This window comes from Mercenaria mercenaria, chromosome 15 (genome assembly GCF_021730395.1).
Source record: "Mercenaria mercenaria strain notata chromosome 15, MADL_Memer_1, whole genome shotgun sequence".
Taxonomy (NCBI): domain Eukaryota; kingdom Metazoa; phylum Mollusca; class Bivalvia; order Venerida; family Veneridae; genus Mercenaria; species Mercenaria mercenaria.
Genome location: NC_069375.1, coordinates 50,507,671 through 50,522,994, shown reverse-complemented (window position 1 = coordinate 50,522,994; position 15,324 = coordinate 50,507,671). Strand labels below are relative to the sequence as shown.

The following is a 15,324-nucleotide window of genomic DNA, read 5'->3' as shown; positions in this document are numbered from 1 at the left end:
ACCACTCATGTCAAAGGAAAAGCTTGTTAACACTGTATAGAGGCCTCATTTACATTAAACTTGGTCAAAATGTTTATCTTAATGATTCCAAGGCCAAGTTCAACAGGTGAGCGGTATAGGGTCATCATGACCCTCTTATTAAAAAAAAACTCCCCCTCACTTTGAATGAGTAGCTTTCAAGTTGTAGTCAAATGCTATTTGTAGCATTAAAATAGTTGTGAATAACTGGTTGCAAAGATTAAATTTGTTGACAATACAAACTTTTTTTATAAAGATATATTAGACCCAAATTCAAATTTAAAAACATGAAGAAAAAGAACTTCATAGTATCTATGTAAACATAAAATATTAACATGTTTATTTGCATAAACAGTATTGTGTGCTAGGTATCTAACAACAACAACCACCACCTATATACACTAATATTATTAGAGAGTCTGAAGACTAGAACACATATCAGACATACTTAAGATATCCCAAATGTATCTATAGAATGTAGAAATATGGGCTGATAAATTCTTTCAAACACAGTAGTAAAGCTGTACAGTTTGTTTAATGATTACTTTCATTAATGTTTAATTTATCAGCTCACATTATACATGCTGGAAATGTTAGATACAGCAAAATCAATATAACTTCAGAACTGGTAAACAGGAGATAAATCATTTTAGAATTGAACATGGCATTATTTGATATCTTAAATACATTGTTAATTGATTGCGTTGCCAGAGTGAGTGATTTCATTCTTTTTTGTTTGTTTCTGTACGAATTCGGATGTAATATTGTTTTTGAAAAACAGATTTAAAATTCTGCCTTTAGTCCCAGGAGTCCATAAAGTTCTGTGTAAAAAGGGTATCATTTTTCTTTGAGAAATAATTTTTTTAAAGTGTCTGAAAAAATATATAATGATTGGAGAAAAACAGTGCATTCGTGGCCGTCGGGACTTACCGACGAGGGGTGCGGGGAGTTCGTCGGGTTCGGATGATGGATCGCTCCCAAGTATGACCCCAGAAGACAGGGAATGTCTGCATGCAAAAATGTTCCTTATGAAGCAAAGACAACATGATATGCCAAGCCTGTGAGTACATTTTTAAATTCTAGAACAGCTGTCATCTCTCTTTAAAAAAGTGTTTTTAGCTCACCTGAGCCTTTGGCTCAGGGTGAGCTATTGTGATCGATCACCGTCCACATAATCTAATGGTCCTCTATAAAGATTGTTCAAATTATGCCCCTGGGATGAAAAGAGGCCCCGTCCCGGGGGTCCCAAGTTTTACATAGACTTATATAGGAAAAAACTTTAAAAAATCTTCTTGTCTGAAACCAAAAGACCTAGGCCTTTGATATTTGGTATGTAGCATTGCCTTTTGGTTCCCTACCAAAATTTTTCAAATTATGCCCCTGGGGTGAAAAGAGGCCCCGCCCCAGGGGTCTCAAGTTTTACACAGACTTAAATAGGAAAAAAATGTAAAAATCTTCTTGTCTGAAACCACAAGACCTAGGCCTTTGATGTTTGGTATGTAGCATTGCCTTGTGGTTCTCTACCAAGATTGTTCAAATTATGCCCCTGGGGTAAAAAGAGGCCCCGCCCCGGGGGTCCCAAGTTTTACATAGACTTATATAGGAAAAAATTTAAAAATCTTCTTGTCTGAAACTGCAAGGCCTAGGCTTTTGATTTTTGGTATGTTGCATTGCCTAGTGGTTCTTTACCAAGATTGTTCAAATTATGCCTCTGGGGTAAAAAGAGGCCCTGCCCTGGGGGTCCCAAGTTTTACATAGACTTACATAGAAAGTTTTTAAAAATCTTCTTGACTGAAAGTTCAAGGCCTACGCTTTTGATATTAGTACGGGGGCCAATAAGGTCTACCATGCATCCCCCTGTAGACTTTTTTTCATAGGTACCAAATTGTTCGGCAGGGCCAACTCTTTCAAAATAAAAATGTTCCCATGAAAAAACTCTTTTGAACTATATATGATTTCACTGTTTCTATGGCAACCGTTCATTTTAAAAAAGGACAACCATATAGATGATAAACAGTCATATCTTGGTCAGTTTAGGTGATAAAACAATAAAAATGGTGTCAAAATGGAGCTAAGACATTGGCCTTTAAATAGCAGCATTTTTATGTTAATTAACTAATTTGCATATTCATTAATATTAATGAGAATGTTACAAAATGAGAAAATTTTATTAAAAAATAACAGTTTCTAAGTTTCAAATCAATTTAAATGTACCAAACAGCTTTGGTCTGGTCTTAAAGTCTCTCAGTGTGTTTTAATATATCATTTTGTTACTCTTATGGTATTTTGTTTTACTCAAAACTGGATGTGCTCAGCTAATTTGCATAAAATGAACCAGTGTCACAAACAACAAATAAAATTCTGAGACCACTAAAACTGAATAAAATGATATAATCAGTTGTTATCAATGAAATTACAATTTTTATGTGGTCTATAATGTTCGCAGGCATCGCGTTAAAACTTTATTAAATGGAGAATAAAAATGTAACATACGTTACACATGTTAGGTTACCATTTCAACAATCTTGTATTGCATCAATTATTTAGAAAATACTCCAGAAACATAATTAATATTACTTATTTTGTACTATAATAATACAATATGCTTCTTTATTTGTCAGACAGTGTGATTTTTTTTCCATAACACACTTTAAAATACGTTACCACTACCTTTGCTTTTTAAAAAGATATTTAAGAAGAAATTGAAGTCCGAATTGTCACATACTGATTTATTTAAACTGTTAGTGGTAAGTTTTAAGAAGGTATTCTTATGTTATTTCAGAAATTGCCTAAAATATATATTGCAACATCCATGTAACTATAATTTTAGATGGAATTTCAATAAAATATAAAATAACATCCATCTGTGCGTTCATTATATTATGATCATACAGCTGATATGTGCAGTCGTCCTGTGAGTAAAAAGCAAGTTTTATAAAAAGTATATATATATTTTTTTTTTTTTTTGAATTTTAGAAATAGAAGCATTACAAGAACATATACAAAACGAACACTAGCTCGATAGGATGAATCATACAGTCTTGAGTCAGATATCTGGATGAGGCATTTGCTCTCCATGACGATTCAATAAATATATTGTGTCTGAAGTCAATAGACTTACATCTGTATAATACGGAGAATTTAGCACTTGCGTGTAGAGAACTGAGTTGTTCTGGTACAGAATCCAGGGACACTTGTAGAGAACTGAGTAGTTCCGGTACAAAATCCAGGGACACTTGTAGAGAACTGAGTAGTTCTGGTACAGAATCCAGGGACACTTGTAGAGAACTGAGTAGTTCCGGTACAGAATCCAGGGACTTGCATGTAGAGAACTGAGTAGTTCCGGTACAGAATCCAGGGACACTTGTAGAGAACTGAGTAGTTCTGGTACAGAATCCAGGGACACTTGTAGAGAACTGAGTAGTTCCGGTACAGAATCCAGGAACACTTGTAGAGAACTGAGTAGTTCTGGTACAGAATCCAGGGACACTTGTAGAGAACTGAGTAGTTCCGGTACAGAATCCAGGGACACTTGTAGAGAACTGAGTAGTTCCGGTACAGAATCCATGCACTTGCGTGTAGAGAACTGAGTAGTTCCGGTACAGAATCCAGGGACACTTGTAGAGAACTGAGTAGTTCTGGTACAGAATCCAGGGACACTTGTAGAGAACTGAATAGTTCCGGTACAGAATCCAGGGACACTTGTAGAGAACTGAGTAGTTCCGGTACAGAATCCAGGGACTTGCGTGTAGAGAACTGAGTAGTTCCAGTACAGAATCTAGGGACACTTGTAGAGAACTGAGTAGTTCCGGTACAGAATCCAGGGACACTTGTAGAGAACTGAGTAGTTCCAGTACAGAATCCAGGGACACTTGTAGAGAACTAAGTAGTTCCGGTACAGAATCTAGGGACACTTGTTAGGTTAACTGCTCAACATTACATGACATTCTGTTGCAAACCAAAACTAGCAAACAAAAGAAAATATGCAGGTATTTAAGTAAACACTTCAGATTTAAAACTTTTACCAGGTTGACAAAACTGTTTTAGTGATACTAAATCAAGATATAAGAAATATATAAAACTTTATTGATACAAAATAAAGAAAACTATTGTTGTCATTTTGAAACATTCACAAGAATGACAGAATGTACAAAATATTTTTTTAATATTTTAAATTGTACAGACAAGGACTAAATTGTATTATGTGATGGAATATTCCTGGATATACCCGAACATTAAGAGAAACCCTACTAAGAGAAGCTATGCATTAATCGTAACAAATAAAGTTTGATTATCAATTAAGTTACCTACCAAAGGTTATGACAAAGGCATGACCTGTCTTTGTCAAAAGTTCAAATTGTAGCAAGAAACTCCAGAGCATGATACAAATTGCTTCTGAATCAAAGTGTAATCAAATGTCATTCATCAAAATAAAGTTATTTTTGAGAGCCTGTGATCTTCTTTTGTCAGTTACTTTCTATTTTATAAATAATATGTTATAAAGCAACAAATTATTCATAACAGCTAACCAACAAGAAAGCAAATATGCTATATTAGGTAACATTAAAGTGAAAGTATCTAAGTCACATTTTAATCAAGACGTGCAGAATGTGATTTTCTTGTAACACTGCTGCCTCAAATTGTGTGCAGTTCATATTTTTCAGACATTTCATCTAATTTTAGATTCAAATTTTAACTAATCCATACAATTTTACTATTACAGAACTCTGTTCACATTTCACAATTCACTACATGTAACAAACAGACACAATCAAATCAGCTGTTTTTTTGCTTGGTTATGCTTCCAAAGGATCATCTTAAGAAATATCTGCTATCACAAAAAAGTCTTTAAGTGCCATGTGATGTTTATAAAAAGTATCCTTGTACTCGTTTTCAGTGTTGTTAGATTTTCTGGCCCTTTTGGTCCATGTTTACTAAAACAGAATTCCTCTTAAGCCAATGCTTGGGGAGGGGGGGTTGTTATGCTTCCAAAGGATCATCTTAAGAAATATCTGCTATCACAAAAAAGTCTTTAAGTGCCATGTGATGTTTATAAAAAGTCTCCTCGTACTCGTTTTCAGTGTTGTTAGATTTTCTGGCCCTTTGGTCCATGTTTACTAAAACAGTACTGGGGGGGGGGGGGGGGGGGGGGGGGGGGGGTAATGTGTATTTCACACAACATTACCTCTCATAAACAGACTTTATCCAACTGAGTTTGCTATTTACTAGTATTTGCTTGGTTACGTTCTTTGCTTCTAAAGGATCTTCTTAAAGGCAATTGCAACATGTTTTCAGCAACTCTGAAGTGTCGTTCAGAAGGCACTCAGTATCTTCCTAGAAGTTTTGAATAGCATTATGAAATTGTTTTCTTAACAATTTTGGTTTTCAAACACTTAATATTGTTCACATTCTTGACAGCTTTTTGCAATTTCATATGTTTAAATCTAAAGATTACTTAAGGTAGAACGCGACACTTTGCAAACTTTCGAGTAGCGTCTTGAAATTTTGCATATGTAAAGTTGACCATATTTCAAACAAGGTGAAGTTTATTTTATACTAATAGAGCCAACCAGTTTTTGTACACGAGACGTCAAAGTTGACCACCAAAGCCCGTTTTTGAAACTGACGTCGCTGCGTATCCTTGGCAACTGTTACGGGTACTGCAATGGCACCAACCAGCAAATTTTCTTTAATTATACACTGTTCGACGCGAATTATTTTTTCCTTTAAGGTAATATAAAAATCATTGTTTTACACCGACAAATATTTGAAAAATGGAAAGAAAATCGCCGTTTTTGACTAAAAATTGATGTTCAGTTTTGCAGCATTTTTCGGCTTTAAGGTTTAGGAGTATACCACCAAAACACAGAAATATTTTATAAACGAACAACATCGTTACCAATATTTTACCTGACCATTACATGTTCTGCCGTACTGTCCCGTACTGAAAATATTCTGAAAAAGTTGTCCCCCTTTGAAAATGAATGCCATTTGTAAAGAAATAAAAATAAACAATCGCTGAAAACTGTGTTCCACCTAGTTATGTGAAATTTCAACACTCGCACGCTATTACAAATGCATCAAAACAAACATGTGTAACAGTTCCTTGAAAATGGTGAGTTTTTAAAAGCGCTTGACTGTCTGGAAGTGGGGCCTGTTTAAACAGTTCTTTTTTCGGAATTCAATGCTTATATCAGTATACTGACACTTGTTTTGTAGAGTAATATAAGTAATATATACGCTATCATTACAAAAACAACACAACAAGTGTCAGTATACTAAAATAAACATTGAATTCCGAAAAAAAGACTTCCTAAATTGGACCCACTTCCGGGCAGTCAAACGCCTTCAAAAACTCACCATTTTCAAAGAACTGTTACACATGTTAGTTTTGATTCATTTGCAATCGCATGCGAGTGTTGAAAGTTTACATAATTAAGTGGAACACAGTTTTCAGCAATTGTTTATTTTTATTTCTTTACAAATGACATTCACTTTCAAAGGGGGACAACTTTTTCAGAATATTTTCAGTACGGGACAGTACGGCAGAACATGTAATGGTTAAGTAAAATATTGGTAACGATGTTATTCGTTCATAAAATATTTCTGTGTTTTGGTGATATACTCCTAAACCTTAAATCAGCATATTAAAAAATCCCTGAATTAAATTTTTGATCTTTTTAAATAAACGGTGTTTAAAATGTTTACCGAATCCAAATGACAAATAAAACTTGGGGGTCACCGACTTAGTTTTTTCGTTACATGTGATTTTATTTCCCCCACCCCCATGCGTAAATTTTGTACCATAATTCGATGTCTGCAGATACGTTCGAGACATCATAATTCGGCCATTTTGAAAATCGCTTTAAATATATTTTATATTTGATAATGATTATTTGTTCATCTTTTTCTTATTCAAAGTACCAATTAACAAGTTTTCCGTTTATACAATGCTAAAATGAAGAATTCATACATATGCAATTGTGTACATAGTTCGGAGATTTCACATCTGAAACAAAAAAATAAGGCATCATTATTGTAAAATATCATAGATCAGTATTATACAACAGTTTCGTTTATTTTCAAGTTTGCCCTCCACGAGAGTAAAGCACGATTGTTTCTTGTTTTTCTTGATATAATCCCTAGTCTTTCGTAAGCACGCGTATGCACGCACAATCAATGTCATACATTTTTACTATTTCGTTTCTTACTTCTCCAGCCTAGTAACATAATATGACAATAAGATTAGTTTCCATGGGCTTGTCCGGTTAATTATCCGCTCACATATTTTGACGGCGGGATTTGGTTTTACAAGTCAGAGTTAGTTTTTTCATTTTTTGAGCCGCGACATGAGAAAACCAACATAGTGGCTTTGTGACCAGCATGGATCCAGATCAGCCTGCGCATCCGCGCAGTCTTGTCAGGATCCATGCTGTTTGCTAACGGTTTCTCTAATTACAATAGACTATGAAAGCGAACAGCATGGATCCTGACCTGACTGCACGGATGCGCAGGCTGGTCTGGATCCATGCTGGTCGCAAAGCCACTATGTTGGTTTTCCCATGGCGTGGCTCATTTTAAAATTCTATAGCAAAAGGCACTATTTGAGATATGAGTTCCATGGCAATCATGATATAAGAGGTTTCGCTTTGAATACTATCCCAAAGTTAATAAACGCTTAAGCGTAGCTTTATAAAATTCTGATGAGTGAACTGCTAAATTGTTTGAAAATTGTTAGTTTCTGAATGTCGACATCTCAGACGCTTATTAAAATAAAAAAAATGACATCATACGCATATACATGTACTCGTACAAATCCTGGTATCTCGTAAATACCAAACCAGGATTAGCAAGTTTGAGCTGTCGGTTCTACGTACAAAGTTACTAATCTTGAGTTGCTCATATAGATAATTGCAACATAGAATTATACATGTTTAACCACATTCAACCGCTGTTGAGTTACAGCAAGTTTTAGTAACCAACCACTGTTTTCTGTCTTTCTTTCTTTTACCCCACCCGCTTAGCTCAGTTCTATGAATCGCCTTTTTGATCCCTGGGTAGGGAGTGACAATTTAGTAGAAGGTATCTGTCCGAAATCATTCGCCCTACACCTCTGATTTTGGTGAAGTTGGAAGTTACTTGTTGAGGAACACTGGTTAGGTTAACCCCCTATCGTAACAGAAAACAGCGCTAAACCTAAAACAAACAAACAATTTGCTTTCTTTTTTACTTTAATTCAAGAAATCCTTGCAAAGTTGTAAAGGTCTTTTTTGACTAAATTCTTCTTAAAATAGGTTAAAAATTGATCACAAGACATACGAGAACCCGTTAAATTACGTATATTTTTTTATCTGGGGTAGGGTTACAGTAATGTAATTCAGTGTAATAATTTCACCCACGATCTAAATATACCAAGAAAAATGAAAAAGTAGAGTTTATCATAAAAAGACGATTTACAGGAAAAATTACTCATTTGCGCTAAAATAAAATTTACATCATCATATTACTTTTTACTAGCTTTTAGTCAAATTATATTGTTTGGATTTTACATTAGACAGCATATTAAGGCATTTTTTTTAATTCAAAACACAACGTCATATTTGTCGCTCTGACTTTTTAACGTAGATATAGACTCCAAGGTTAAGTGATCACCACAAATTATATACCATTTTAAATGCAGATACTTGTTGACTGAACAGAACGATTTACGAAAACAGTCCGACGGATGTGAAATCATGGTTCATCAAAAATGGACGTCTAAGGTTTGTGGAGAAAAAGTTACAGAAATATCAAAAAATGTAAAATACGCATTATATGAGGAATATGCTGGATTTTGTATTAAAGAAAATGTCGAAACGGAACCCAATAACTTCTGAATTTAGGCGCATTCCACCTTAATTATTGCAGATTTTGTCTGCTCAAGACACATTTAAAGATACCAAACGCTTCGGACTTTTTGTGCCAGTGGCACGTTATATAAAATATTAAAATGTTCTAAGATTTCACTTATTAATATGCATTTCATCATTCTTGCCATGGAACAAAATGAATAAATTGAACGAGACTTACCTTAGTAAGGTGAAGTTTAGTTGTTATTTCATCAACTGCATTCTCCTTAAGGGGTCACATAGAGTATAGGTGCAGCAAGTGGTCTAGGCTTATCAGTCTTTAGAGATGAGGTCACCATGCTGTCATCCAAATTATAGAGGATGTGCATGGTGACCTTGTTATGAAGAATCAGAAATTTTGGGATGGGAGGGAGGGTATGTGACCCCTTAAGGAGAATGCAGTTGATGAAATAACAACTAAACTTCACCTTACTAAGGTAAGTCTCGTTCAATTTATTCATTTCATCAACAGCATTCCCTTAATGGGGCCCCATAGAGATTTTAGAGATTTTCTGATATCTTTATAATGGGAATTCATTTGTTCTAAACTAAATGAAAAAACAACATTTATTCCAGAATAATTTTTATGTCTCATAAGTAAGCTAATTATTTACAGTACATATAAAACTAAAATCTATGCTAAATGCAATGACAATCTAGTACATTATTTCCTGTATTTTCAGCATAATTCTCCAAGGACTGCATCCTGTATGCCTGGAGTGTCTGTTTTGATTGGCTTATTGTAAAACTGAGCAAATGTTTTAGCATTTGACCAACCAGCAGTTTTTATAATGACATCTAATGGAATACCAGTCATCTTAGCTTTTGAAGTTGAGGCTGCTCTAGTACTGTGAGCACCAAAATTGCCTCCTATCCCAGCTTTAACAAGCACAAGTTTGACCCATCTGGAGACAGTGCTTTTTGAAACAGGATTATGGGGACTGATAGTACTTATCAGGAGCCTCTGACTTGTCCGAAGAGGTTTAGTTCTATCTAAATATGTCTGCAGTGTTTTGACAATACAAACATTGCAATCCTGAGAGTATTCTTTTAATGTTATTAATTGTGGTTGAAATCCAGGACGTGATTGTTTCAACAGTTTTCTTGGTGAAATTTTTACACTTCCATTACAGAATTGAATGTCATCAATATCTAATAAATGTATTGTTTGGCACCTCTGTGCAGATAATAGCAAAAATAGCATGCATAATTTGGCTGACAAAAGTAACAGCGTTGTATTTGAGTTTGACAGCGTCTTTAAATATTTTAATACAGTTTCAACATCCCACACATGTGTGTATCTTGGGAAAGGTGGCCGTTTATTAAATGCCCCTTTCATTAGGCGAATAACTTCAGCTGACTGTGAAATTTCTGTGCCTCCACAGATTGATAAAAAGGAATTCAGACCTGATCTGGCAACACCCAGAGATCTATACTGGAGGCCATCATTGAATAATTTCCACAGAAATGCAAGAACTAGATTCAAAGAAGGGTTAATGGGGTTAAATTTACTCCCACAGAATCTGAGCCACTTTTCAATGTAAACATTGTATTGCTTTTTAGTTCCGTCTCGCCATGAGTGGAGTATAAGGTCTTGAGCTCCCTCAGGGACACCTTTTTGCTCAAGGGCTGTCCGGATATACGAAAAAGCCCTAGAGACATCTTTTTTAGTGGATGCCTTCTTTCTGGACGATGAGGAAGATATAGAATTTTCTGGGGGTCCGGGATGAGATAACAATTTCCGCAAATCAGCTGAAGTAGGCTTGGCCACCAGCTTTGTGTTGGCCAAAGTGGCGCAATTAACACAGCCTCTGTGTGATCCTCCTCGACTTTCTGTAGTACTCTTGCTAGAAGGCTGAAAGGTGGAAAAATATAGTAAAATTCATTTGACCAAGTTTATGAAAAGGCATCTACAGCAAAAGCCTCAGGTTCAGGTCTGCGAGAGACAAATTGTTTTAATTTGTTATTAAGCCTTGAAGCGAACAGATCTGTTGACATGCCCTCATACAACTGTCTGATAGTTTCAAATAACTTAGGGCATAATGACCACTCAGTATCTTCATTGAATGACCGTGATTCCTCATCGGCTTCCTTGTTATCTAAGCCAGGAATATGTGCCGCAGACAGATGTAAGTTTCTATTTATACTCCAGAACCAAATTTCCCGAGCCAGCTCATCTAGATCTGGTTTTTTGCCCCCAAGCTTATTAATATACGCACAACTAGTTGTGTTGTCCATATAGATTCTGACATGTAAGTTTCTTGCATCCTTGCAAAAGGACATTAGGGCCAACTGGCAGGCTTTCAATTCTACTACATTTATATGAAGACTTTGCTCTTTTGTGGACCAGACTCCTCCTGTTCGTGCCCTGTTTGTTTTATTGTATGACCCCAAGCCTGAGTTAGATGCATCTGAATATATGCTTACAGCTGGAGGTCCATGGGATATTGATTTGTAGGCCCCCTCTAGATTTTGAATCCACCACTGCAACACTGGACGTATTGCAAAAGGGATATACATAAAGCTATTGTAATTGCCCTTGTGCTTCCTAAGCTCACACTCTTTGACCTTTTCCAGAGGCTTGTAATAAAGTGGAGCATATTCTACTCCAGGCTCTGCAGCTACAAGTTTACCTATTAGCCTAGCAAATTTTCAAATTTCTGTTCTTTTTTTACTTAAAATAGTTGTACATAATCCAATGATCTCATGGGCTCTTTCCGGAGTTAGCCTAACTATCATAGTTATTGAGCACAATACAAACCCTAGAAAAACTATTTTCTGACATGGGATCAGAACATATTTTTTGGTATTAACAGTGAGACCTAGTGAATCCATAAGATGAACTGTGTCTGTTATATTGCGTAAACATGACTCAAACGTTTGACCTTGAAGGCAAGAGTCATCTATATAGGCAGTGCTTACATGCCCAAGGGATCTTAGTTTCGCAAAGACTGGTTTCAAGACTTTAGTAAATACCCGCTGTAGTTAAACCCATAACCAAGGACTTAAACTGATATTTTGTGCCATTGTGCCAGAAGCGGAAGTATTTCCTGTCTGCTTTATCTATAGGAATAGAGTAAAATGCCTCAGATATGTCAACGGAGCCAAAGAAACAGTTTTGTCTCATGTTATTGATAGCATTTTGTAAAGTTTCCATCTTAAAATGAATAAATGGCATGTACTTATCATTGAAGGATTTCAGGTTAAGAATAATTCTAACTCTGTCATCTTTTTTAGGCCTCATAAAGATGTTTGAAACATACTCATCGGCCTCATTTAACCCTTCAACAGGTTCTATAATCTTACACGATAGAAATCTCTGTATCTCTAAATGAATCTTTTCTTGCTCTGAACTTGAAAATAAAATTGGCTTAGGTATAAACTGCTGTTTTAGGTTCACAAATAAGTTCAACCTTATATCCACTAATTGTCTCAATTATCCATTTGTCATTAGTGATATCAAGCCAGTTGTCCCTAAATTGCGTTGTCTTTCCAGCAATAAAGTTATTTGGTGTGTTAATAAGACTCAGTTGTCTTTCTATGTTTATTAATTCACTTACTGTTGCTACTTCCTGTACATCTTTGTGCTTTTCTTGGGTTTCCCTTGCCCTTGTTGTTGTTGTTTGAAGAACCGAAAATTGTTCTGGGGGGCAGACTTCTGCTGAACATTGTTTGTTCTGTATGAGCTCCCAACAATGTGACGTGGTCGCTGTTGTTGTGTGCCCCCCCTTTTCGATAAAAAGAAGGCATTGGTTTTGATTGCACAAAGGTTACTTTCTGGCTGTCAGCTTTTTTAGTAACATCCTGTATGTTATCTCCAAACAGCTTTGTGGTGGAGGCCTCATTATCGCAAATTCCTCTATACTGGGGGTTCAACTCTTTTCTGATGCGTTCAGTCCTGGCATTGCTGGTAGTGCGGAACAACAGACACACAATCTTGAACGCATCCAGTACCTGTTTTGAAACATCTTCATATGTTTGTTTCTTCTTTATTACTTCTAGAGCTCTCATTAGTGGGGTCAGAGCTAGCGCGTAATTGCTTTGAACTTTCTGTAGGAGAAAGTCTGTTGTCTTTATGTGCGGTTTTAACTGCCTCCAAATCGCCTCCTCAATGGCAGGGATTTGAAGATTTTCAACATTTTGTGGCGGCTTATGCTTATCTCTAAATTCTTTCAGTTTTTCAGCATCCTTCTTTTCTTTTCCTCTAAGGCCCTTATTCACTTAGTCGGCTAGCTGCTCATCCACTCCTTCCCCAGTGTTGGTTTGTTCTGCAAAAAACTCCTCAAGTTCTGGTATAAATGAGGTGTCATCCCCCTCCTGCTGCGTCTGCTCTGTCAAATAGCTTTCAAAATCGACTTCATCATCAGAATTGTCACCCTGACTACATAACTCATTTTCTGACATATTGTCTTTCTCCTCTGTTCGTGACTTTTTCGATTGTGAGGGCTGTTCATCTTCGGTTTTTCTTTTCTTCAACTCACAAATGTCCTTTCTCATAACTGACACTGCCTCAGCCAAAGTTTTAATATTTTGTTCGATTGTTCAAATGCTTCCATTTGCCGTTTCATAGTTTCCATTATCTTATCTATATGCTTCCACTGGTGCCTTTTTGCATCTGGACATCTGGTCCATTTTGGTCCTGGGAGCTTGCAGTGTCCATAGCACTTGATATTATTTATCTGTAAAATTGAATGGGATATACAAGTGGAGATGTTTACCACATACAGTGCCTAATTGGCTCAAGATAAACAGGGCAAATGAAATGTTTACCCAAGTGCTTATCATGTTTAATGTTTATGTCAGATAAATAAACACTCTCCAGGACTGTCCAGGATTTAATATGTATACATTTCATGCTGAAATTGCTTGGTTAGTGTATCGTGGGAAACACTAGCATTTTCTTCACTGCTTAAGAAAAATGAAACAAATTCCAAAATAATCTTGACTGTTTCAAACAAAAATTTTCAATTTTCAGTTAAAACACCTCAGCTGAAAGTAAGCTTGGCATAATTTACAAATTACATACTGCCCCAGCTGAAAATCAGCTGGGATCATTTATGATAACTCCTAAGCTGAAGGTTAGCTGGGATCATTTATGAATTAAATAACACCTCGGCTGAAAATTAGCTGTCATGGAGTGTTTTGCAGTCAAAAATAACAGTTGAAAGCTAGCAGGTATCATTTATAATAACTTCTCAGCTGAAAGTAAGCTGGGATCATTTATGATAACTCCTCAGCTGAAAGTTAGCTGGGAGCATTAATGAATTAAATAATACCTCAACTGAAAATTAGCTGTCATGGGTGTTTTGCAGTTGAAAATTACAGCTAAAATTAGCTGAAATCATGTAGGAATTACATAAGTATTACCTCAGCTGAAAGTTAGCTGCGATCATTTTTTGATATCTTGATCCTCAGCTGTCAGTTAACTGGGATCATTTCATGAAATAACGAACACCTCGGCTGAAAGTTAGCCGTCATGGGTGTGTTTTGCAATCGAAATTAACTGTAACTGCACTTAAAATTTGCCTGTCCTTGATATGTTTGACAGTGGCATAATTATGAGCAAATCAGAGCCATACTATCTATGAAATAAAACAATCAATAAAATTCCTTTGCTGGAAATATAGTTTTTTATTATGTAAATCTCAAAACTTACCTCACAAGTCTGCCAATTCAGTATTGTATGAAATATCCTTATTTAAAATTATGTATTCCTTTTTTATGCACCAATTTAACTGTATAAATCTTATAATATCATCTTTCTCTCTATTCTTGACTGATTCACCCAAGCCACAGCTTCATTCTGATAAGCCTAGATCACTTGCTGCACCTATACTCTATGGGGCCCCATTAAGGGAATGCAGTTGATGAAATGTTTGTTCTTGTTTTGTATAAAGGTCTTTGAGGACCAGTAAAACAGTAAATGGTGCAGCTGATAAGCTAAACACTATGGCCGAATTATGATGTCTCAAACATATCTGCAGACGTCGAATTACGGTACAAAATTTACGCATTGGGGTGGGGGAAATAAAATCACATGTACCGAAAAATCTAAGTCAGTGACCCCCAAGTTTTATTTGTCATTTGGACTCGGTATACATTTTAAACACCGTTTATTGAAAAAAATCAAAAATTTAATTCAGGGATTTTGTAATATGCTGATTTAAAGCCGAAAAATGCTGCTAAACTGAACGTCAATTTACAGTCAAAAACGGCGATTTTCTTTCCATTTTTCAAATATTTGTTGGTGTAAAACAATGATTTTTATATTGCCATAAAGGACAAAAAAATTCTCGTCGAATAATGTATAATTAAAGAAAATTTGTTGGTTGGTGCCGTTGCAGTTCCCGTAACAGTTGTCAAGGATACGCGGCGACGTCAGTTTCAAAAACGGGCTTTGGTGGTCAACTTTGATGTC

At 35.8% G+C, this 15,324-nt stretch overlaps 1 protein-coding gene across 1 annotated transcript in view; it reads left to right on the top strand.

The window, feature by feature from the left end:
- The first annotated feature begins 479 nt into the window (after positions 1–479).
- LOC123554300 (radial spoke head protein 6 homolog A-like) overlaps positions 480–15,324 on the top strand; it is a 70,890-nt gene continuing 56,045 nt past the window's right edge. Inside the window, exon 1 of the mRNA XM_045344356.2 lies at positions 480–1,078. Coding sequence (XP_045200291.2) covers positions 906–1,078 — 173 coding nt within the window. The 5' untranslated portion in view covers positions 480–905. The remainder of the gene's footprint in view (positions 1,079–15,324) is intronic.